Consider the following 23941-nt stretch of genomic DNA (forward strand, 5'->3'; position numbering starts at 1 on the left):
GGGCTGGGGAGGAAATAATGCCGAGGCTGGGGGCACACCTCTCCATCTGGTCAGTTTGAGGGGTGGGTACTCTGCCAGCAGATGGGAGGATACAGGGAAACAGCACACAAGTCTAAGGGGGGCGCCCACGGGGGTTATTTTCATCATATATTTATTACATAAATATATAGTAAAATAGACGAGCAACAATTACCATAAAAATATCTTTCTTTAAAATCCTGACCCAAAACACAACGGGGTGAAAAATCGCACATAACAGACATACTGATTGTCAACATGGGGCAGGAGTAGGAGCCCCCCAAGTCACTCCTACTGGCCCCACCCCCGGGGAAGGGAACTACCTCCTTCCCTGTTTCTGGCCACGACCCCCCTCCCCCCACCCCAGCACCAGCTTCTCATACATTCAGTAGCGCCTCCAGGGAAGTGTCCCCCTCCCCCCACCCAGGAGTTCCCAGGGCAGGAATTACTGTCCCTATGGAAGGTGTCTGTCACACGCCCTGCCCTCTCCCAGCCCTGTAGACCCGCCACCAGGAGAAGGCATAGGGGCTCCTCCACCCCCACCCTCCCCAAGTCTGAGCAGGGAGGAGGCTGGATGAGGTATGTGTGTTATGAGTGATAGGATGGGGAATACTGAGATGGAGAGGCGATGGTGGGGGTGGGGTAGTGGTCATGGCTCTGGCACCCCCTTGTCCTGGCCTGGACCCCTCATTCTATTCTCAGCAGCCCCTCCTCCCACCAATACTGCACCTGCTGCCCCACCCTGCCTGCCCTAGTGCCCCGGGCCAATACTGGGGGAGGCATGCTAAGCACCCACTTCTAAGCCATCCCCCTCATTAGCACCAATGGCCCCCAGGAGAGGGCCCTGTCCCCCACTTCCAAAGCAGGGACTGGGACAGCTGCCTCCCTAGAGCAGGTTTGTGGCACTCCTGAGTCCCCCCCCAGCTCCTCCCCCACCACATGTACTCACACATTCACACAGAGAAATGCACACGTACACCCCACATCACAGAGTGAGGGGGAAGGGTCAGGGGAGGAGTGGGGGGTCACAGCTCATATGATTGGGGTGGGGTCGGGGGGTTCCCAAGTGCCTGTAAGAGGCCAAGCCTCTTCAAGGCCTTTTCTCCACCATGTCCATGGCTGAGAATGGGGAATGGGGGGCGGGGGGAGGCGGGGCTGGAGGGGTGGGGGAGACAGCAGACAGGTCAGGAATTCCACTGGGCCCCCAGGGGTGGGAAGGGGGTACAAGAGGGCTTGCCTAGAGGACAGGAGGAATACAGGAAACAGCCCCAGGAGAGAGAGGGGGAGAGACAAGACAGCAAGTGCAGCCCACAGGCCCCCGGGGGCGGGGCCGGCACAAGCACAGGTGACAGCACAGGTGACAGCGGATGCTCTTCTAGGCCCTCCCCTCTGCCCAACACCTGAACAGCAGGGGAAGGACATGCCCTGGTGGGCAGCATAGCATTGCCTCTGTGTGTGTGTGCGTGTGTGTGTATGTGTGTGTGTGTGTGTGCAGGGGGCTGTGGCAGGCTGAGGGTCAGGGTGGGGTGGCAGGTTCCCCACAGCTTAAGACATTTTTGCCCCAGTAGTGCAAAGCTCAGGAAGCCCTGGCACCCCTCCCCCCTCCCCCCTTCCCCATGGCTTCCGGGGGCATCTGTGTCCACCCATCCATCCCTGCCGACATGCAGCCCTGAGCCCGGGGCCCTCTGGTCTGCTCTGCCCCTCCCCGCCCTCCCCCTGGCCCCACCCACGGGAGAGCTACCTCCTCGCCCCTCTCCCCTGCAGAGTGGGCGAGAGCCCAGGGGAGGAGGAGGGTAACTGACCCAAACGCAGACCAACAGAGCGCTCTACTCCTCACCACGAGGGTGGGAGGTGGCTCAAGCCGAAGTCCCTGAATTAGAGAAAAGAAGAGGGGAAATGGGTCCGGGGCGGGCGGAGGGGCTGGCTGGCCTGAAGAGCTTCAAAGGAAAAAGGAGGAGCACCAACCGCCCCCTCCCCAGGGGCCCCGGACTAAGTGCTATTCAGCTGAGCATCCCGTCCCTAGGTGCCTGCCCACCCGGAGTCTGGGTTAGTGCGGAGACGTGGGGGGAGGGACGGAGGAGGGCAGAGGTTAGAGCGAGCCCAGGAGACACGTGGGAAACAGAGTCCTGAGGGGGCGGAGGCCCCGGGAGAAGCCCGGAGCGCGCACACCCTCCTCGCCCTAGTGCGGAGCATCTGGATTGGAGCTAGTACAGCAGGATGTGAGGAGGGTGGGAGCTTGAGCCACAGTTTTTCCTGTGTGGGTGCCAAGGTGCAGAAGGAGTGGGGCGGGGGGGGGGGACGGGGGGACGGGGAAGGGCAGGGAGAGGCCCCTGGGGCTGGGCACTTGAAAGGGGGAGCTGTGTGCGGGCAGCAGGGCAGGCTGGTGAGGGGCCAGCTGGCATCCAGCGTGAGAGGTAGATGGAACTCAGCGGGCACGAGTGGCAGAGAGCAGAGGAAGTACTGGGGTGGGGGTGCCAAAGGGGCACAGAGGGAGGGGCAAGGCAAGGGGTGGGTGGCCAGGACCCTGTTGTGTTAACTCACAGCTCTGATCGGCGGCCCTACCTTTAGGGACCTTGTGTGTGTGTGTGGGGGGGGGGGGGCAGTTCTCTGATTTGGGGGGAAGAGGGGTGGTTCTCAAAGTGCATGGGGGTGGTAGGGGGGTCCTCCCCTCTGGCCAGCCTCAGTTAATAACTTAATATTATCTCTCTCTCTCTCTAACAATCGTTCGCTCTCTCTTTTTTTTCTTTTTCTCTCTGTCTAGTTTTTCTTCATGTATCTTCTCCCCTTGCCTGGTTTCCAAAGTGCAGTTAGAATGACTATAATTTTTAACCTCCGGGGAGGAGCCACGCCAAGCCCTTCTTTGCACCCAGGCATCTGGGGAAGCGAGAGGCCCTTAGCCTGGAGGGGGAATCTAGGCCAAGGAACTAGACGGGGCCTCTCTCTTGGGTGTGTGTCGGGGGGGTGAGCTGAGGGCCTCTCCCCCCGCAACTCCACATTCCTGTCCCCTACAGTCAAGATGGCTTGTCCCCTCTCGGTTCTCCCTTCCTTCCCCTACCTTCTCAGAGGACGGGGCCCACGGTCCCCCCCAGCCTCCCACACACTGTCCTTTCCATAGCAAGTTCATCTGTGGCCCTGTCCCAGGGCTGGAGGCTCTGAGGAGGGACGGGGTGGTGCGGGTGTGTGTGGGAGCTGCATCTATCCGAGGACGAGAGGGAGGAGAGAAGAGGTGTGGGGGGGGGTCTCCCTCAGCCCCCAGCTCTGCCCCTTCTCTCCAGGCTCCTCCCCACCAGCTCCGCACACCCTCTGGCCGCCTGAGGCTTTAGACTTCCTGATCCTCAAAGACCTCGAGGAAGAGTGGGGGGAAGAGTTCGGTGGGGCACTCGACTTTCATGTGGAGGAAGCGGCTGGCGTGGCAGGCCCCGATCATGCGGAGGTCAGTCACCTTCATCAGCAGCTTGGGCCAGAAGTGCGGAATGTTGTGTTTGCGGTGGTTGACGTAGTGCTCGAACGCCAGCAGGTACGCCTCCTGACTCTTCTCGATCTTGTCCACACACAGCAGGCCCGAGCGGTCTGCGGGGAAGGAGAGGCATGAGGGTGAGAGGGTGAAGACACGCCGCGGGGCGGGGGGGAGGGGGGAGTAGGCGTGGGTAGGAGGAACAAGAACAGCTCCAAGGCAGAGGGAGGGTGACGGAAGGGATGAGGACAGAGGGACAGACAGGTGGGGAGAGAGGAAACTCAGCAATGGGGCAGGACTGGGGGCAGAGAGAAGGGCTGGGGGCAGAGAGGTGGGGTGGGAATAAGGGTAGAGAAAGGATAAGGGGGCAGAGATGGGAAAGGAGCAGGAGAGGGATCCGGAGGCAAGAGCTGGGCCTGGGGAACAGAAGAGACGGGGATGGGTGACAGAGCAGGGCGCAGGGGACAGAGGGTGGGCTGGGCGATGGCGATGGCAGAGGTGAGCTTGTGGGACCCAGAGGTGGGCTTGGGGGCGGCAGAGAAGCTGGTGAACGGAGCGAGCCCGGGGTTAGGAAAGGAGGAGCAGAACAGCCCTCCCAGCCGGCCAGCAGGTACCTGTTGACATTAGCAGCACGGCCTGCAGCAGAGCCACTTCCGTGTCGTCCAGGTTAAAGGCAGAGAGTGACTTGCCCAATTCAAAGATGGCGTCGGAGACGACGCCCAGGCCGCCATTCTTGAGCTGCTCCCGCTTGACAGCCATCTCCCCGCTCAGCGTCAGGGTGTCGCTCTCGGGGTCATAGCGGACAGCAGCCCGCAGGGACATGATCTCCATGCAGCACCCCTTCAGGAGGATGATCTGGTCTTCGCAAGGCAGCTGTGGGGCGGCAGGGCCAGGGAAGACTCAGCTGGCCCTCGCCAAGCGTGTCCCCCGGGGGGGTGGCCCCTGGAGCTGCGAGGCCACGCCTGGCCTCAGCCAGTAACAGGTACTCGGCACCGCTCCCCTTGCGCTGGGCCCCAGACTTGCCCTATTTCATGAAACCTCACAATTACCCAATGACATCTCCATCCCCACCGCAGATGAGGAAACAGATGCGAGGGAGCTAGGTGACACGGCCAAGGTCATTCAGCTGGTTCGGCAGCCTGTCCCCAGCGAGTGCTCTTTAAGACGAGAACTTGCCTGGAGTTGGGATGGCCACGTAGAGATGGGGGAGGGGGGCTGGGAGGGCTTGAGAGGAGTGGTGGAAACCCTCTGGTTCCTTAGGGATCAGGTAGCCCAGAGTGAGTGTGACTGTGTGTGGGGGGGGGGGGGCGGGGGGGCGGTTGGTGGAGGGCGCAGGGTGTGCATTGATCTAAAGGAACCGTTCCCTGCCCAGAGAAACTCAGATGAGCAAGTGCCGGGACTGAGTGACCCGGGGAGCAGGTCTAGGTTTCCCTCCAGTTTGTCACCACATCTCCCCTCCCATCTGCCACTCACCTCGGAGAACATGGGCAGTTTTTTGGCAAAGTCCACCACACGGGTGATGGCCGGGGTGATGATCTTGGTAAACTCGCTGAAGGCCTCTAGGTCCACCTTGTCTCCGTCCGGCATGGAGACGATGGGTGACTGGCCAATGTCATCCGGCTGGAGGGAGGGAGAGGGGGTCAGCCGGGGTGGCAGACCCCTTCCTACCTCTGAGGCTCCCTGCCCACCAGGGGGAGCTCCAAGGCAGCTGGGGGAAGAGGGGCCGCCGGTACCTGGGACTGCTCTATCCCGGGCCCAAGGCTTCTCCTTCACCTTGGGGCAGAGAGCAGACCAGAGCCAGAGCTCCAAGTCTGCTAATAATAACAATGGTCATCACAGTAGCCGAAGTAATGTCATAAGAATAGAAGCTATATTTACTGAGTCTTGACTATGTGGCCAGGCATTAGGCTAAGGGTTTTACACATAGTATCTCATTTAATCCTCACCACAACCCTATAAAGAAGGTGTTGTAGTTATCTCCATTTCACAGATGAGGAAACTGAGGCACAGGGCAGCTAACTGAGAAGCCCAAGGTCACGACTAGTAAGTTGTAGAACCAGGCAGTCTGATTCCTGACCATTACAGCACACTGTTCCACCCACTGGCATACCTTACCAGGAACCAGACCGCCAGCTTCCTGCCGCCTTCCACCATAGACAACCACCTGACCATTCACTTGGTACTCGGTTTTGCCAGGGCCTAACACAATGCCCGGCACCCAGCAGGTGCCCCAAAATACTGTTCCATGACTGTGTCCTCCCCCACTCCTCCCAGTTGCTGTGAGCGAAGAAAAGAGGAGAGGTCAGCCCTGCCAGAAATCTGATGAGGAAGGAGAGGCCCCGTCCTCACGTAGCTCCCAATCAGGGGGAATAGGCAGGACCCAGATGGCAGTCACACACATACAGGTGTTCAAACCAAAACCACCAAGGTCTGGGGAGTGCCAGCTTTGCGCTAGAGCAAACCAAGAAGGCTTCCTGGAGGAGGCAAGACTCTGCGCTAGCTCTCCTCTCCCTGGCACCTCGCTGCCCCTCCCCCCCCCCCTCGCCCTCTCTCCTTACCAGGAATTTCCGCCTCTGCTTCCAGTGGCTGCCCTGGGCATTTGTGCTGCGGTGGGCCTCCGTGGCAACATGGATCAGATCCCACTCTTCCGGAGTGGGCTCTGGTCGCTGCTGCAGGGATCGGATCATCTCCTCCTTCCGCCGCCGCTCCCGGTTCTGCTCGATCAGCTTGCGCTTGGCCACCCGCTTCGAGTCATCTAGAACCACTGTCAACAGGAAGACACAGGCCCTTGGCATGGCCCTCTCCACAGCCCTCTCCGAAACTGCTCTGCCCAGCGTACAGGGTGGGGACACGGAGGGCCAGAGAGGTCGAGCGACTTCCGAGCCACCTAGCAGCTGCGTGGCACCACTGGATCATGAAAACCACTGGGACTTCAACTCCACTTGGGGCTGATCCAGAGGCACAAGCCGGTTCTGGTCTAAAGGGTCATGGCGACAGCAGTTACTAGCAGACCCTGCCACCCAATCCCTAGGCAACGAAAGGCATCCTCACCCCAGAAGTGGGGTGTCCTCTCTGGATGGGGTGCTCAGGACTTCTTCCTACCCAACAACTCCCTCTAAGGCCTGGAGTGGTGAAAGGCAGGTGAGCACCGGGTTCCTGCGCAGGACCCGGAGAGGAAGGTTCCTGTTCCCCGGGGAGGAGGGCAGCAGGGACCAAGATTCTGAACCTTCATTTCACCATCGGCCTGGCCTGCACTGTCACTTTGCCCTGTGGGCCCTGAGCGTGCCTTGGAGGGGAGCTGCCCTATCTGAACTCACCCCCACCCCCAGCCGCCTGGCCCGACTCCCCCCTCCCCGCCCCCCCCATCCCCTTACAGTCCATGGCCATGCCCACGGCGATGCACTTCTTAAAGCGGCACAGCTGGCACTGGTTGCGGGTGATCTTGTCGATGACACAGCAGCTGTCATACTTGCAGGAGTAGGTGGGATGGAGGTTCTTCTGGATTGTGCGGCGAAAGAAGCCCTGGGGTGGGAGGGAGACGGGGCGTGTTGTCAGTATGGCCTCCCCTTCCTGAACGGACCATGCAGCGCACTGGGGGGCGGGGGGTTAGTGAGGGAACCTGGCAGCTCCTGAGGCAGCGGGCCCAGGACACTGGGCTCTGTGAGGACTGAGAGGACCTAGGAACGCACGCCCTCAGCTCCTCCAGCTGCTTGGGGGGTGGGGGGGGGGGGTCGGGGTATGTGGGGAGGGGATGGCAGAGGTGGGGATGATGACTGAAGTATGGAGATCTGGGCCTGGGAGGGTGTGAGGTCCTGCGAAGCCTGAGTAACAGCAGTACTGGCAGTGCAGGAAATACCCGATTTCCATTGTTTTGCTAAATGACCCTGACCCCGAGACCACTCTCATACATGCTGCCTGTTGCCCATGCAGGTGGCGTTCACGAGATAAGGAGAGGGGGGTGGTCAGGACGTCGAAAGAAGGCATTGTGTATGAATCCTAGCAGCGTTAACACAGCATTTTCAGGTCTACGTATCACGACGAACGCCCTCTACGTGCCAGGCCCTGCCACGCCTTTTCTCCGGGGCATCGTCACATTGAACGCCGGTGTCAATCCCACGGGGTAGGCGCTGGCCCTATCTCCATTTTGCTGGCTAGAACACTGAAGCTTGGAGAGATTTAGCAACTTGTCCAAAGTCCCTTCATTCGCTTGAATTGCCCAAATGGCTGAATGGGTGTCAGAGCCAGGACTGGTCCTGAGGCAATGGGTGCTCCAGGTCCCTGGACCTCGCTCTGACCTACATCAGACCCTCTGGGGGCGGGTTCAGGCACCCCTGGCCTTTGGGATGCTCTTCTGGAACTCGGGTCCAGGTCCCTGGTCTAGGTCACACTGCGTGTGTCGCCCCCAGGGATACGGCACGGGGACTCTGCATCCCTGGCGGTCTTGGTTTGGTTGACACCAAGAAAGAAAGGAACTTGAAGCCTTAACGTATTTTAAAATATTCCTGTTTCCTGGAAGGTTTACATTTTCAGGAGGTGATGATCCCAGAAAAAACCATGCAGGTTGAAATGTCCGAAGGGAAATCTAATGAAGCCGCCCCCTGGCTCCCCCGCCCCCCAGGTCTATGAACTTGTTCCCTCTGCCCGGGGAGACCCTGCCGTCCTCCTCTCTCCTGGGCCCCCCCAGATGTTCCCACCCCAGCTCTGGTTCTCACCCTTTCAAGTGCAGTAGAGGCAACTGGGGGACCTGTTCCAAGGCAGATTCTGGGCTCCACCATAAAAGGTTCTGCTTGGCTAAGGTTGGCATGGGGCCCGGGGATCTGAGTGTAACTAGGACCGCAGGTGGCCCATGAGCCACATTTTGAAAAGCACTGATGTTGGTTTCAACTGATGTCTGTCTCTCTCTGGTCGGCTGTGAGCAGCTTGAGGACGGGGCCCAGACTATACTCCTCACACCTAACACACTGAATGGGTGACGGTGGCTGGCATTGATTGAGTGCTTCTTTGGCGTCTGCTACTGTTTTAAATACTCCCTGTGGATGCTCGCGTTTCGTTCTCCCAATAGCTCTGTGAGGTAGGTAGCATGATCATCCCCACTTTATAGATGAAGAACCCGAGGCTCAGAGAGATTAGGCATCGTAACCGACGAGGGGCAGAGCAGGGATTATGAATGGGCAAATGGATGAATGGATAAGAGAAATGACGATGTAATAGGTGAGCTTTGGGTTACATGTTTGTAGAGCCATCCGTTGTGCTGGGTGCTGAGAGCCGTAAAAAGCGTGAGATGGGGGCTCAGGCAGTGGGGGAGGGGCAGGAGCTGGCTGGTCCATACCTTGCAGCCCTCACAAGTGATGCAGCGGTAGTGATAACCGGTTGCCTTGTCCCCACACACGACACACTGCTCGTCTTTGTCCAGGTAACTAGGGATATACCCTGGGAGGGAGGAAGGGAGGCAGGCAGGCAGGCATGGCTTGGGCCCCTAGCAGGGAGGCTCTTACACTTTCTGCATTCCCCGACTTTTCTTTCCTGGCCCAACCCCTAGCCCAGCCTCCCTGAAGGGTAGGATCCTGGAGACACATCAGAGGTTACCTTGTCCATCCCCTTCCCTAAGAACATGGAGAGTCCCAGAGTCCTGTTTGCCCACTCAGGGCCTTTCTCTCGCTGCGCCCCAGGGGCAAGGGGGTGCAGGAGAAGCAGCAGCCAATGTCAGCAGCTCATCTCAGGGGGAACACAGCCCCTCAGCTCTTTAGCCCAGGCTCTGATTTGGGGGTGGGGTAGGGGTCTCAGGCAAGAGGGTTATGGGAGAAGGGAAGAGGCCCTCGCTGACCTAATCCATCTTCACGGCTGGGGCATGCCCACATCACCCTTCTCACCTTCAGACAAGTCCATCCCAAGCCCTCTAGGGGGCTCTCCCCTTGGGCCACAGCAGCTGCGGGCACACGCCAGGCTCCAGAAGAGCCCTGGTCTGGCTCGGTGGCGTTCAGGGCGGGGAGGAAGGGCACACTCAGCCAGGCTCACCTGACATGCTGGTTTTCAGGGAACATTGGCCGTTCTTTCTTTTTCGCTTTCCATCTGGTGACCTGGCACTGGATGGGGGCAAAGTGGGCAGAATCACAGAGCCGTCTCGGCAGCCCCCTTCTCATCCAACAGGCTTAGATACCCCCCCAGGCCCGACTCCCTGCCCCTCATGTCCTCATTCTACCTCCCACCCCTCGGTCAGCTGACAAAACTGACAAGGGTCCAGCTATCTAGAAGCTTCAGAGAGAGATAAGGGGCTTGGCTGGGGCACAAGCATGTTCTAGGGCACACACACACACACACACACACACACACACACACACTCACACAGCATTATAGAACCTTAAACACCCATAATCTACAATATCCACATATTTAAGCCTTCAGTGCATGAGACATGCAGAAAGAATCTTCAGGACATGCTTGGAGTTATATAACCTTTAGAACACACACACACACACACACACACACACACACACACACACACACACCTATGCAACACAAGACCACTAGATATGAATCACGATGCAGCCTTCAGTATAAACCCAAGCATGGTAAATAAGCACCAGGATCTACATAACTACACAATTTTTAGGGCGTTCTCAAATGTGTTATATGACCTCCAGGATGTGCCCATGTGTTACACAACCCTCTGGACAGACACCTAATAATACTCCTCCCTTCCCCCAGTAAACATGTTGCTTGATTTCCAGGTCATACACGCATGCTACACAACCACAGGGACGGAAAGCAGAGAGTGCCCAGCAACTAGAACCCAGAACCAAGAATATGAGAGCACGAAAGGCCTTCCAGAGTCACCCTGTCCCCTCAGCTCTTTTCACAGAGCAGCAGACAGAGCCCCCCCCCCCCCCCTTGTGCTTGGTGACACTGAGCACTGCAATCAGCCGGGACAAGGACCCTGCGCCCCTCCATGCAAGGTATTAGCAACCCACAGCCACTGCACACATGTCCCCAGCGTCTCCACATACATGTTACATAACCTCAGCACACACAGGTTACATAAGCCTGCCACATGCGTGCACGGGTTGTATAACCTCCCACACCCACTCTCCGTGTGGCATGTTGCGGGGGCCCCTCCCCTGATGCAGCTCCCAACATACTGACACAGTGACCTTGGTCAGGGTCATAGTCAAAGACAGCTCTGTGCGCCACACTCCCTGGAGACTACCCCTGTCTGATTACTACAGTGTCGGGAAGGTCAGATCTCCCTCCCCGCTCCAGGAGGGGAGGGTGTGGGGGAACCCTGAGCCACCGAGGGCCCCAGTTGAGCGGCCCGGTTTTCAGCAATTATTAGATTCACAGCCTTTGGGTGCAGTCCCAGGGACAGCCACGAGGTGGCGCAGGGACATGGGGGAGGGGAGGATAACGGGCAGGGGTGCAGCTCTGGGGGGACCGGGATTCCAGCCTTTCCCTGCTTAGAAGCAGATTCTTCCAGATTCACAAGGTCTGGGCCGGGAAGCACAGAGGTTGCCAGTGAGAGCTACGCAGTGACACGGACACGCCCGATCTTTTTCAGAGCCCCCCCGCCCCCCGCCGCCCTGGGGTGAGTCTTTCGGGAGGGGAAACTCTAGGTGCCCTACCCCACTGACAGCCCCATCCATTCCCCCACCCCTCCAGAGACCCAGTCTTGGGCCCCAGGGCTTTGCCTGGCCAGGCTTCTGGCCTCCTGGCTCAGAATCTGGTCTCCTAGGCAACGGCCACTCTGCTCCCCAGAACAACCCATCCCCCACCCTCTCCCTGGCCATAGACACAGGCTGTACCCAGCTCCAGGGGCACCACGCCAACTGGCACAAAGTTCTGTGCCACTCGGAGTTAATGGGAGAGGTAGAGACCCCTGGGCTCCTCCAGGGTAATGCGGACCACAGGGAGCCATTCCCAGCAACGTGTGAGGGGCTCATGCCTCCTCCACCGGTGAGCAAAACCTTCACAGTTGGCATTCACTTCCACTTCCTGGGAGGAGCCCCATGGCAGCGCCCGCCCTTGCCCATGAACAAGGAAGAGCTTGTGGGGCTCCCAAAAGGTTCCAAATATAAGCATGGGCTAACGAGAGTTACTGGTGCCTGTGCCCTGATCTGTCACGTCACGTGCACCACGGCTTGTGGACCGCACACGGGTGGCGATGTGAGCAGGCTGGCAGGGAGAGGAGGCAAATGGCGAGACTGTTTGCATTCCACGTGCTCAGGTGAGGGCGGCTGAGGGGGCACGGGGGGCGGGGGTGGGCATGTGAGCCTGCCCAGTACTGTCCAGGGAGGGGCCGTGTGCCTGCCTGGTGTAATTCCTCTGCTCCTTGTCACTCCCCCACTCCCAAAGGGGCATCTCTCCTCCAGGTGCCTAAGCCCCGTCACATGGGCACATGACCTCATCTCCTGGGCAAAGGTAGGCAGCAGGCGGGCTGGCCTGGCGTCCATTCCCCCCAAGGCCCCAGCTCAGCTCGCTTGTGCCCAACCAGGTGACCACGCCTGCCGGCTAAGAGTTGGCAAGACCTAGTTGCCGGACCCATTACCTGTTCTCCTCTGGGTCTGACCCACACTCCACCTTGCTTGGCTTCTGTTCCATTCACTTTAATTCCATCCAGGATGCCCTCCAGCACGCCAAGAGACTGGGTGGGCACAATGGCCCCCCCCCGGCACACCCACAGACTGCCCACCCCCTGCCACCCAGGCCTAGGGCACAGCACCCATGGTGCCCGCCTCAGCACGTGGCCTTTCACACCATGCCCTGCGCCCCAAGGGGGGTGGGCGGTGAGATAGGCCAGGGAGTGGCAGGTGGTAGGGTTGGGGGGGAAGCTGGGTCCGTGGGGGGGAGTCCTGGGCTGGGGGAGTAGCTTCGGAGTCTTGTCCTGTCGAGGTCCCTGCAGAGAGAGGAGAGAGGCAGGGGTGAGGTGGCACCGTGGTGGAAAGCAGGCCTTTGGTGGCAACATTTGGGGGCTCTCTGAGCTCACAACAAGATGGCGGTGGGCATGGAGGGCAGGCACGGGGAGAGAAGCAGGAGAACCCCTCCGACGGACAGGTTTTAGTAGGCAAAACCGGAGATCCATGTCCTAAGCCCCAGACACGGAAAGGGGTGGAGGGAAAGAATGAGATCATCCATGTACCATGTCTCAGTCCTCACATTCAATCAAGTATCTGGCCCCTAACAATGTCTAATAAATGCTCTTGTTACCACTCATCTAGCCAAGTTTTTATAAAACTCACCATACTATAGGGCCAGAGGGGGCCAGAGATGAGCAATTTTCAGCCGAGGCATGGAAGGGCGGGGGGTGGGGGGACTTGTGAAGGAAGGATGGGGTGTGGGAACGGGTGCCTTAATGGAGAGAGATACTGAAGACCGTGGGGCGCTGACCTCCCCGGCTGCTGGCCGACTTGTGACTCCAACCCGGCCTCCCAAGGACTCCAGAGCTGTCCAGAGAAGGTCCCAAATCACACTTGCCCAGTCTGAGGCCCAGACACCCCAGGAGCTGAGCCGCCACCCACCAGGATGGCAAGGGGTAAAGGAAAGGAAACGGACCCGCGTTAACGTCACAGACGAGGAAACTGAGTCTCAGAAAGCTGGTCATCCCCTCAAAGTCACAAAGCTAGTGAGCAGGTGGCTCCGGGCTTAAAACCTCGACGCCTGGCATGAATGCTTGTCTTGTTCCAATACCGGGGGGCCAGGGCCGTGCCAGTCCGGGCCCACCGTTTCCTCCACCTGCGCCTCTGACCACAGGCTCCCGACCTGAGGCTTACTGTCTGCGCACACAGGCAGGTGTGGGCATGTTCGAGGGGGACAAAGGGTGCAGTTCCCAACACACAACCAACCTTCATCCAGTAGCTGCTGCACCAGAGACCTCGCCCCTGGGCCCTCCGCCCCACCCCCAGGAGCTGATAAGGAGCCAGAGTAGGAGGGGAAGGGGAGATAAGTCAGGCCATGGGGCAGGGCAGTGGGGCAGGGCCCCTGCCCCCAGGTGAGCCCTCCGTGTAGGGAGCGTGGCAGGAGGGCAGAAGCGTGGCCCATTCTGCCTCGGATCCCCCCACAGACCAGGACTGGGCACTGGGGGCTGGACAGGAGACGGGGGGGGGGGGGGGGTGTTGTGAGCGGGGAGCCTTAGCCCAGAGAGCCGTCAAGAAAGTAGGTCAAGTTTTTCTTGGCTTGTGGAGAAATTCCTGTTATAAATTTATAATGGCGTAGCCAGCCCTGAGGGGTGGAGGTGGGGGGAGAAGTAGGAGTGGGGTGGGGATGCCCAGGGCCTGGGCACTGGGGCCTGCTGCTCTCGGCCAGGGCAGTGAGGGTAAGGGGCCAGGGCAGTGGTGGGGTTGGGCTGGACAATAGAGGGCTATTTTCTGCCGCCTGTTTCCACTTCTATCTGTGCCCAACAAGGCTTCCTTGGGTCTGTCTGTCTGCATCTGAATGTCTCTCTCTCTCTCTCTGGGTGTCTCCCCATCTCCCCCCCAGGCTGTGCCTCGGTGCTTGGCACACCCTGGCTGCAGTGCTGCCCCCGCCTGTCTCCTGCCCACCTGGCACGCTGCCACCACTTGTTTACAGAGGCTGGAAAAATCCACTCGCCAGCAGGAGGCCCAAGTGCCCCTGGGGAGGGGAGGAGGCAGGCGCAGGAGTGGGCACGCTGAGAGAGGGGCAGCCCTGGGGAGCAGGCCCTGGGGGCAGACGAAGACTGCCGGGGTGTGTGTGTGTGTGCAAGTGGGTGTGAGCAGCTGTGGGCCAGGCCTGGCGGGGAACACCAGCAGCAGCCACATGCCACGGGCGATTCCTGCCCCGGGCCATAGCTCTGGAGGACCCCTCCTCCCTCACCCCTGCCACTGCCAGTTGCTACAGGGCACACCTGGGGCAGTGCCAACCTAAGCCACCATGTTTATTTTCCCTTCCCCCTCCCCAGCCCAGCCTTCACTCCACATGTGTCTGGGCACTGCCAAGGGCTTGCACGTGCCCGCTGCGGGCGGGGAAGCCTCCTTCTCGGCCTCAACTCTGCGCTGTGCCGAATGGCGTCCGGGTGCCCGTCAGCGCGACCCAGGCTACACCGCGCCCCTGGCAGTGGGCAGAGGAGAAGGACACTGTCCTCACGGCTGAAGGCACCTTGGCCTGGCATCTAGCAAGAAGCTGGGGATTCCTTGTCATCTCTCTAGGGACACACCTGGGTCTCTGAGGTGACACAGCAAGTCAAGGGCCCAACATTCAGAGAGGCACATGCCACGGCTCATGCCACGGCTCATGCCACGTGAGCCTGTGTTCGCTGTGGGCAGAGAAGGGTCAGTGGGGAAGGGGGCAGGGGTACCCACCCTGAAGGGCAGCCCCTCTCCCCTCCTCCTGGAGTCCTTTCCTTTTTCTTTTTCTAACCTGGAGTCCTGCTTCATCCCCCCAGCTCCTTCCTGGCACCGAGGCTCAGTCCCAAGGAGGCGGAGGGGGTGGAGCTGTGGGGTTCTCAGTCCAGGCTGGACAGTCGGCCAGGAGGACCCACCTGCCGGCTGGCCTGGCCACCCGCTCCCGTTGTCAGATAAGAGCGGCCGGGTGGCAGTGCGGGCGAGGTGCCCGCGGAGGGGGGAGCGTTTCATTAGGCTTAAGTGCTTCTGCAATGGGGGGGACAGACAAGCGCCCAGTGCGGCATCCGCGGGCGCCACGCCAGGTTCCCGCTGCCAGACGGTCCCCCTCCGCAGTCCTGCGGACCCAAGGCGTTTTCCGAAAGGCCTCCTGGGGCTGCCAGAGGGGACCCTCTGCATCCGGGCTCTAGCCCCCAATTCCATACTCATGGCTCTCCTGGGTGTCTGCTCTTGGCTTGGGCCCCACCTGTCTGGGGCCCCTAAACTTTGTCCTTCATGCTCTAAAGGAAGCCCAGCCCTCCTCCTTGCCAACCACAGAAGGAAAGACACCCTCACAGAGAGGGGGCCCAGACAAGGGGAGAAAGAGGAGGAAGACTGGGGGGAAAGATGATGGGGGCGAGTGGACGAAAGACGAGGAGGGGTAAGAACAAAGAGCAGAGCAGGGATGGGGTAGAGGGGGGACGCTTAGCAAGTACAGGGAAAGGAAGAAAGGCAGCAATGAGATGAGGTGGGGGATGGGGAGAGAGGGAGGGGGGAGAGGGGCGAGGTAGAGAGGAGGACAGATACGGGGAGGAGAGACAAATGGAGGGGGAGACAAAGAAAGAAAGGTAACAAAGAAAGATGGGGGGGGTTGATTCATGCCCTGCCTAAGCCCCACCCCATGGAGGCTGGGGGAGGGGGAGTAGAAATGGTTTCCACGGTGACAGCTGGTTCTTGGTGGCCTGGCATGTGGGCTATTAATAGTGCCGTGGGTAGGTTCACACCTCCCTCTCCCCTTCCCCTTTGCCTGCTGCTAGGGTGGGGGGAGATACTATCCCCCCGACTCCTAATGATCTGGCATTGATGTGCTGACCCCATACCACGGGGGTCAAGAAGGGTGATGCTGAGGGGCCCAGGTGACTACCAAACCCGAACCCAAACATACACACAGGCATGCACAGGCACACACAGGCATCTGTGTGCAGACACGGCCGCCCCTGCTAGCGTGGGCTCCCATGGGCAGCCACAGGCACCAACAGTCCCTGGGAGTCTGGCGAAGGTGGAGGCTGCAGCAGCAACACAAGCCCCCCCACACTGAGGGGTAGATGCCCCTCGGGGGTGGGACCTCATTTTCCTTTCCCAGGTCCCCCCTGTTCTACTCTCAGGTATGAACTGAGCAGGACTGCCCCACCCAGCTCACTGCTATCCTCGTGCCAGGAAGGAGAGGAGTGAAGGCGGGGAGGAAGGTACTGTTTGGCAGGTGTGAGATGGCAGAGGAGTACACAGACACAGGCACCGGCTTGGCAAGCGGGAGAGAGGGAGGGGGGGAGGGAGGGGGGAGGGAGGGAGGCCCAGGAGGCAGCACTGCTTGGTGGGCTCCCTCTGGGCACCCATGGGGTGGGGTTCTGGAACCTAAAGGCAGTGACCCTTAAGTCTGATCTCCTAGCCACTGTGGGACCCTGGAGGCTAGAGAATGGGAAATGGGGGTGGAGGGGATTGGATCAACAACGGATCCTGTCCCCCAAAAGAATAGAACAGGAAACTCCCCCCTGTAGGTCAGAGACAGAAGGACATAAACAGCAGCCCTGACTTGGGCCAGATGCCCAGTATTCACATCAAAGACTGCCCCCCCCCCCAGCATAACCTCACCCACCTGCTGCTCCACCCTCCCTCCTCCTAGCCCAGCCCAGCTCCAGTCAGGCATCAAGGTGGGTGCCCAGGTCTAGAGGTCACCCCCATCCCCCACGCCCAGCTCCTTGCCTGCCAATCCCTAGAACTTTGTGTCCCCTGACCCAGTTCCCCTCGGGAATGGGAGTGGAAAATGCAAGTCGCCCAGAAAGCAGAGCTAGGAGCACCCCCAGCTGGGCAGGGCACACTCTCCCCACCCTCCCCCAGCAGCCAGGGGTAATTGGAGCTGGGTGCTGGGGCAGCTGAAGGCTGGAGGCATGAGTGTCACGGGGCCACGGCGCTCACTGGCATCACGGGCACAGGGCTCGGGGTCCTCCCTTCCCCACTCCCCTCTTCCACGGAGAGAGGAAGAGGCCGGAGAAAGGAATTGTCCCCCAGCCCCGGGGAGCGCCGCCCAGGAGGGAAGGAAATGGTGGAAGGGAAAGGCAGGGATGTTCTTCTCCCAGGCACCCCAGGGAGGTGGAAGCTGGCCCCTCCGAGGGAGGGAGGGGAAAGAGGGAGGAAGGGAAAGGGAGGGAGAGAGAGGAAGAGCGAGAGAGGGAGGGAGAGAGGGGACAGAGAAGGGGGGAGAGGGAGAGGGAGAGGGAGGGAAGAAATGGGGAGAGAGACATTAAAAAGCGTGTGTGTGTGTGTGTGTGTGTGTGTGTGTGTGTGTGTGTGTCTCGCGCGCGCGGCACGCAGGCCGTGCATGCAGTTGGGTCTCAGGCACACACACGGACACGTGCAGACACACACTCACCCCGCATGCGCAGAGCGGCGGCTCCTGTGCTGTTCCACAGATATGCAGAGCCCTCCCCGGCCCACACATGCACAGAACACGCACACATGGACGCGCGCACAACACACCCACTCACGGATGTGTACCGAGACGCCAATAGCCACCAAAATCTCGTCCCGTTTCCCTTTCCCCGCCCACGCGCCCGGGGAGAAGAGAAAATGAAACAGGCAGCTAAGCTCGCTGAGCCGGGGGCTCGTCTCTTCCTCGCAGGAGGAGGAGAGGAGGAGGAAGAGGGGGTGGGCGGGGGGCTTGGTCCAGCCAGGCCGCCCTTGGCTACGGCTGGAGGGTGTGGCTGTGCCTTCCGCCCTCCTCTTTCACTCCAGTCCGGGGTCCACAGCGCCAATGCTCCCCCCCCCCCCCCAAGGCGAGGGAGCAATGGTAGCATTTTCTGGGCACCAGTAAGTTCCATTTTGCTACCCGTGTCTACCCAGACTCCGTCTGACCCCTCCCTCTGGACCACCTCACACAAAGTAAACAAAAGTTAGTTCCTCTTTGGCAGCCTTGCTTGGGCCTGCCAAGGAGGAGGGCTGTGCCATATGCCCGAAAACCAACCGTAAGCCCTGGGCCACACACCAGCCCCAGAGGCCTCCATGAGCCACTGAGAACCGTCTCTCAGGTTCCAGCAGCAAGGGTATCCCCACCCTGGAGGGGGCCAGGCCCGGGGAGGGCAGGAGAGTCCACAGGTGTTCCCCACAAAGCCAGGAGGCACCAGGTATGGAGCGCAGGTGTCACCCATGGTGCATTATTCACCCTCGCTCAGAGTGCGGCAGGCATCACTGTCTGGAGATGATGAAAACCCAGGCCCAAATTCAGCACCTGGTGGATGGCAAACACCCAGCGGCCAACTCCCAGCCGGTTCTCTTTCCGCTGTGGTCACTCGCCTCCCCCCACCAACATCCAAACAGCCCCCCAAGCTCCTCTGCAGCCATGAGAGCAAGAGTTGAGATTGGCTCCCCAGGGGCCCACCATAGGGCATCCGCCCCGGTAGTCTTGCTGCACCTTGGAGGGGAAGAGCCGAATCAAAGGAATTTGGAGGAGAGAGAGGAGTCTTATCACCGGCTTCACAGAGGGAAAAGGCAACCAGGGCAGGCCCTGGGTCTCAAGGCAGCATGCCCACCAACACTGATCCTTCTCAGCGCCACCACCCTTCACACAAATGCCCCCTCCATGCAAGGCTGGGGAATCGGGGGTCTGTCAGCCAGGGTGGGTCCTGGTTGCTCAGTCAATGGTAGGTAGCCGGGTTGCTGGGTCCCCAGGAGAGAGGAAGGGTGCTATACCCTACAAGTAAGGAGGGTTACGGAGAGGAGCCTGCTTTCCTTCTTATTCTCCCCCCTTCCCCCGCCCCCCATTCCTAGTGCTCAGACTTGCCCCAACAGCGATGCACTGATGCCCAAACATTCATGCATGTGCCCCTGACTGGGGAGGTGTGACCCAGGCTGAGATGCCAACGGCTCCTTTTAAGCAGCAGCTATAAGGCGAGGTTCAGAGAAGCTCGAGGTTGCAGAAACTTGTAGAGGAGAGAATGGTGACACAAAGGCTGAGGAGTCTAGAGATGAGGGACCCACTATGCCCACGGAGCCCACCTTCTCTCATTCCTGCTCCTGTGATGTCTGGGAGCTTCTCCAAGAAATCCAGGGGACCCCAGGCCCACGGGCTTCCCCATTGTAACAGCTAACACATACAGTGCTTGTGATCCACCACGCACTTGTTAAGAGCATTTTCATATGTTCTAAATCCTCTGCTCCTCAAAAAACTGAGTGAAGTAGGTATTACCATCTCCAAGTTACAGCTAATGCAGGGGGTAGGTTAAATCACTTGCCCAAGGTTATGCAACCAGCAAGTGGCATAGCTGGGATTCAAACCCAGGCCACCTAGCTCCCAACAAGTCTGTGCTCTTAACCATTATAGGATATTTATCAGCTGCTGGAGGGATAATACCTTGGTCCCTGTGACCAAGCCTCCGTTTTCCCTTCTGTAGCAACCCATGGCTCCTCTATGGTAGAATCACTACCAGTGCTTCCTCACCCAAACAGGCCACAGCTAGAGGGGAGCAAAGCAGACATGCCTGGTGTCCCCCGTTCAGATTCACTCTCTGGAAAAGTTGCCCATTCTGCTGCCCTGGGCTGGAGCCTGCACCTCACTCAGCCCTGCACATATAGTCTGGGCAGCTGTACCCTCAGAAACACACTCCGAGGCTGGGCAAAGAGGACACAGCTGTTGGGCATCTCTGAGGTGGGTCTCAGCTGCCAGGGGTGTGGAGAAAGGCCGCTGGAGGTCCTGCCAACTCTTGCCACTGCCCATGGGGGTGAGTCTCTTCCAGTGGGTGAGTGAGGTGAGGGGCTCCTTCCCGGCCTGGTTGGAGCTAGCCTGCTTGGCGTGCATACCCGGGGCTTCCACCCATCTGGTGTCTCCTGGCTGAGCCTGGCAGCCTGAGAGGTCAGCATAGGCTGTAGGTAACCCCCTTCCCTATCCCCCGTTCCCAGCCCCCAAAACTTGCTGGCCTGCAGCTGCAGCATTGAGGAAGTGCAGGATGTCCTGAGCAGCCGCTGAGCCCCCTGCCCCCCCCCACCCCAACCTCTCCATGACCCCAGAGGCAGGGCAGGCAGGGACTGAGGGGCGGGGTTTGAGTATTAACAACCGGAAAACTATGAAGACCATCCATGCCAGTTCCCAGCTCTGAGAAAGGAGGTTGTGGCAAAAACAGACAAGAACAGGGGTAGACGGGAGTAGTGACAGGGTGAGAGTTACAGTCTGGCAGACACACAAGGAGAGGGAATCAGACACAGCAAGACAGAGCAACGGAGAGATGGCGTTAGAGAGAAATTCCAAGTCAAAAATACACATCACTCACCCAGACACTCACCAGCATACAGCCCGGGGAAGGCCTCCAAGTTTAGACAGGAGGGCAGAGGTGGAAAAAGGGGCCAGACTCAGGCTGAGAGGCAGGAACTCCGCTGGGGGAGAGCGAACTGCCCCAGGAAAGGCTCAGACAAAAGATCCCAGCAGGGGCAGCTAGATCCCCCCACCATTTGCTTTTAGGGTGGGGAGGGAGATTCTTGAAGCTCCTTCCCCCAGCAGCCAGGACAACCCCAGCTGCTGGAAGTCACTGGACACTGCTTCAGGCCCATGACTCCGCTCTCTGGAACCCCCCTGTCCCTACTCTCTTTGCTCTAGTTTCTCTGTCCCTCAAAAAAAAAAAAAAAAAAAAGAAAGAAAGAAAAAAAAAAGAAAAAGAAAGAAAGAAAAAAATAAAATAAAGCTAAACCTTGAGGGAGAAAATGGAAGGAAGCTTAAGGGAAAGAGTCCATGACTATGTGTGCATCTGGGGATGGCCTGACTGTACAGTTACTGTGCATTTGCTGCTGGGGTTGTCTAGGCACAACTGCTGGTGTGGACCTGGGCCCTGTGAATGCCTTCTGCACCTGAGTCCCTGGGACTGTGTGCACATGAGTGCACCTGTGACTGGAGTTCCCACAGTCAATCAATTAACAAGTATTTACAGAGCACTTCCTGTGGCAGGCTCGGGGCGGGATCCTGAGCTCCTGGAGTAATTCTGCCAGGTCTCACGCTCATTATCTAGTGCCGTGGGATGACAAGCGATAGAGACCTAGAACGTTACCACGAATGCATTCCTTGCACCATTATGCAGGAAAGTCCTTTCACGCAAAACACATTTCATTTTTTTGGGGGAGCAGGGGTTTTGTTGTGTACAGAACCTCAGAGATCCACAGTAGGAGTCCAAGAAAATACTTGTTGCTACATTGTGTATACATGTGTTGATGTGTAACCACGGTTTGCTTTGACTGAGTGACAGCGACTGTTACGGCAGGCGATAATGCCTGTGTGACTGGGCTCATGCGAGCACGTGTGTGCCTGTGAGTGACAGGGTCTTTTGTAACGTGTGGCTGCGTGCAATTGCCCCGTGTTCATGCATGCGTGCGATAGGGACATTTTTATGTGGGTGACGGAGACGCCTCCTTGCCCCTGTGTGTGACAGCATCTCCGTGTGACCCTGTGCGTGAGTACGTGCATGGGTCGGTCCCCCGTGGGTGTGTCCCACCCCTCTGAGCGCCCCAGTGCAGCAGCAGCCTGCCTTTTCCCTTGTCCCCATGTGGGTGTGTCCAGCAGCTCCTGTCCTTGAGTCTGCCTGGGTGTCCCTGGGCGTGCATGTGGCTGTCTGAGCGGGCATACCTCCGTGTCTGCATGTCACATTTGCTCCCCCCTCATCTTGGACAACAGCCCTGTTCCTTCCTTCCCCCTCCTAGGGCCAGAGCCATCATTGCGAGGTGGGTTCCCATCCCACCGGCTGTCCTACGGGGCCCTCCACCCTGGAAATGGTGGCTCTCTCCATTGCCCGCCAGCCCCAGGCCTTTCTTTCCCACCGGACAAGGGAGGGCCCCAGGCAGAGAAGGGCCACCAGAGGAGACACGTTGCAAGGGGAGGGAATAAAAAACGGGGGGGGGGGGGGGCACGCACAACACAGGTCCATTCCTCCCTCTTTTCTCCAACAACCCTGGCTTGCAATTCCCCTAATCATTTTCGGACCCTCAAATACACTCCCCCACCCCCAGCCACGTTTTTTGCAATTAGGAGTGTTGCACCCGGAGAGCCATGCTCAATTGGGGAGGCGGGTGAAGTTGGGGGGGGGGGGACGACTTCCCTCTCCCGGGGGCCCTGCAAGCTCACCACCCCCACCCCACTATTACCAGCCTCCGCAACTGGAGGCAGCTTTGCAAAGGCCACTCGGCCTCAGAGGCTAGGGGTGGGGGCCGCGGGGGGGCAGGCCTCCGGCGCACCGTAAACAAACCGCGGCGCGGCGGGCGGGGGCGCTCGGGCGGGCGGCCGGCAGCGGGGCCGGGCCCGGGAATGCGCAGCAGACGGGCCGGACAGAGGCCAGGCGGGCCCTCGAGGGGGAGGCCTGGACGCCATCTCCGCTGGCAAATCCCGGGGCCCACCGACCTCCTAGCAACACCTCCCTTCCCAAGGGCGTAAGTTGCAAGCTCCCGGGCTGTGACAGGGTCACCGGGGCGTCGGGGTAGGCTGAGGCTGGCGGCGGGCACCCCCCGGGCGCCCCCAGATCGCCGGGGAACTGGCCGCCGAGCCCCGCGGCTTTGCATAATCAATCGCGAGGTATTTGCATATTAATGCCCCCTCGCTCCCTCCCTCTTACCTCGGCGTGGCGCGCTGGACCGGGCTGGGCAGCGACGCGGGGTCTCAGCGCCCCGTGCGGGGGGCGTCCATGGGGGGCCGGTAGGGCCCGGGCCGCCCGCCTCCTGCGCCCGGGTGTGAGTGCGAGTGAGCGCGGGGGGGCGGGGGGCGAGTGTGGCGGCCCCGCGGCTCCTCCGGCAGAGGCGGCGGCCGCTCTTGGCTCCTCCCTTCCCCGCCCCGCTCCGGCTGGGGCTCTCGCTCGCGCGCCGGGCCGGCTCGCGGCTGCTCCCTGCAGGCCGCCTCGCCGCCGCCGGCCCGCGCCCCCCGCTCCCTGCCGCGCCCCGGGACCCGGGCCAGCCAGCCAGCCGCCCGGCCGCCCCCCTCCCGCCCCCGCCGCCGCCCCGCTCGGACTCGCCGTCCCCACTCCACGGCAGGAGTGGCACTTGGTGACATATTTCGAAAAAGATGTCATTTAAAGACCAGCCGTTGCCCGTGGAAAGAATGGGAGGTTTGGGGGTTTGCATTGTGGGGGTGAAGAAGGGAGTATCGGCGAGCCTGCCCCTTGTAAGAAGGGAGAGAGATTGAAATGCCAAACCCTGGGAGGGGGGGGGGGGGCGTTAGAGTTTGCTTCTGAGTTCGAGTCCCCTGCCGGTAAGTCACTGTGTGACCTTGAGCAATCACCCCCGCTCTCAGGCACGGGGGGGGGGGGGGGGGGGGCAGAGCTTCCTACCCGAAAATGCGAGGCTTGGGCAGGTGAACCCTGAGGTCCTTTTAACTTCCATCATCCCGTTTGTAATCCTCCTGGAGGTTTACTTGCCGTGGCCTCCCTTCCTGTCTAATTTCCGAGACCCATTGCCTCCCCTTTCCAGTGTCGCCCTCTTCCAATACAGGCTTTCTCCTCACGGCCACCTGCCATTTCCTCAACCACCTGGCCGCCTGCCTGAGCTGAGGAGCGGGCAAGACTTGCCCTTACCCCCTCGACTCTCAGCTTCACAGAGGTGGGACTTCCTCCCGCGTGTGCCCCCACCAAAGTCCAGATGGTACCGGGGCCCATCTGAGGAGGAGGGCAGGCTGCATAGAAATGGATTCCCTTCCCCACGGGAGAGGTCTCCGCCATCGAGCCCCGCCACCCATGCACACACACACACACACACACACACACACACACACACACACCTGCATTCATGGACATGAAACCAACCCAGTGACGCCAGAGCCCCTTTCATCTCGGGATCTCCCAGCGCCAGGCAGAGCTCTAATTACTCCAGCACCCCCCCTGGCCCCGCCGGTTCCCCTGCTGTCATTAGCCGA

General features: G+C 59.9%; 2 protein-coding genes across 2 annotated transcripts in view; one reads left to right on the forward strand and one right to left on the reverse strand.

The window, feature by feature from the left end:
- Nucleotides 1-134: 134 nt before the first annotated feature.
- THRA (thyroid hormone receptor alpha) lies at nucleotides 135-22860 on the reverse strand. The gene is made up of 9 exons (XM_079799172.1): nucleotides 22653-22860; nucleotides 12012-12359; nucleotides 9488-9555; nucleotides 8802-8902; nucleotides 6847-6994; nucleotides 6031-6236; nucleotides 4946-5092; nucleotides 4087-4345; nucleotides 135-3588 (listed from the first exon to the last, which is right to left on the reverse strand). The coding sequence occupies exons 2-9, from the start codon at nucleotides 12062-12064 to the stop codon at nucleotides 3338-3340; spliced, it is 1233 nt and encodes a 410-aa protein (XP_079655298.1). The 5' UTR covers nucleotides 12065-12359; nucleotides 22653-22860; the 3' UTR covers nucleotides 135-3337.
- MED24 (mediator complex subunit 24) overlaps nucleotides 22146-23941 on the forward strand; it is a 31113-nt gene continuing 29317 nt past the window's right edge. Inside the window, exon 1 of the mRNA XM_079799166.1 lies at nucleotides 22146-22470. The gene's annotated coding sequence lies outside the window, so the exon portion shown is untranslated. The remainder of the gene's footprint in view (nucleotides 22471-23941) is intronic.

The sequence above is a fragment of the Cnephaeus nilssonii genome (assembly GCF_951640355.1).
Source record: "Cnephaeus nilssonii genome assembly, chromosome: 19".
NCBI lineage: Eukaryota > Metazoa > Chordata > Mammalia > Chiroptera > Vespertilionidae > Cnephaeus > Cnephaeus nilssonii.

Excerpts from the sequence above, each read along its gene's own strand:
- THRA (XM_079799172.1), bottom strand. The coding sequence starts at position 12,064 with ATGGAACAGAAGCCAAGCAAGGTGGAGTGTGGGTCAGACCCAGAGGAG. Across the intron at positions 6,995-8,801 it reads TCACTTGTGAGGGCTGCAAG|GGCTTCTTTCGCCGCACAAT; the intron begins GTATGGACCAGC and ends CTCCCACCCCAG. Across the intron at positions 4,346-4,945 it reads AACTGCCCATGTTCTCCGAG|CTGCCTTGCGAAGACCAGAT; the intron begins GTGAGTGGCAGA and ends GCCGCCCCACAG.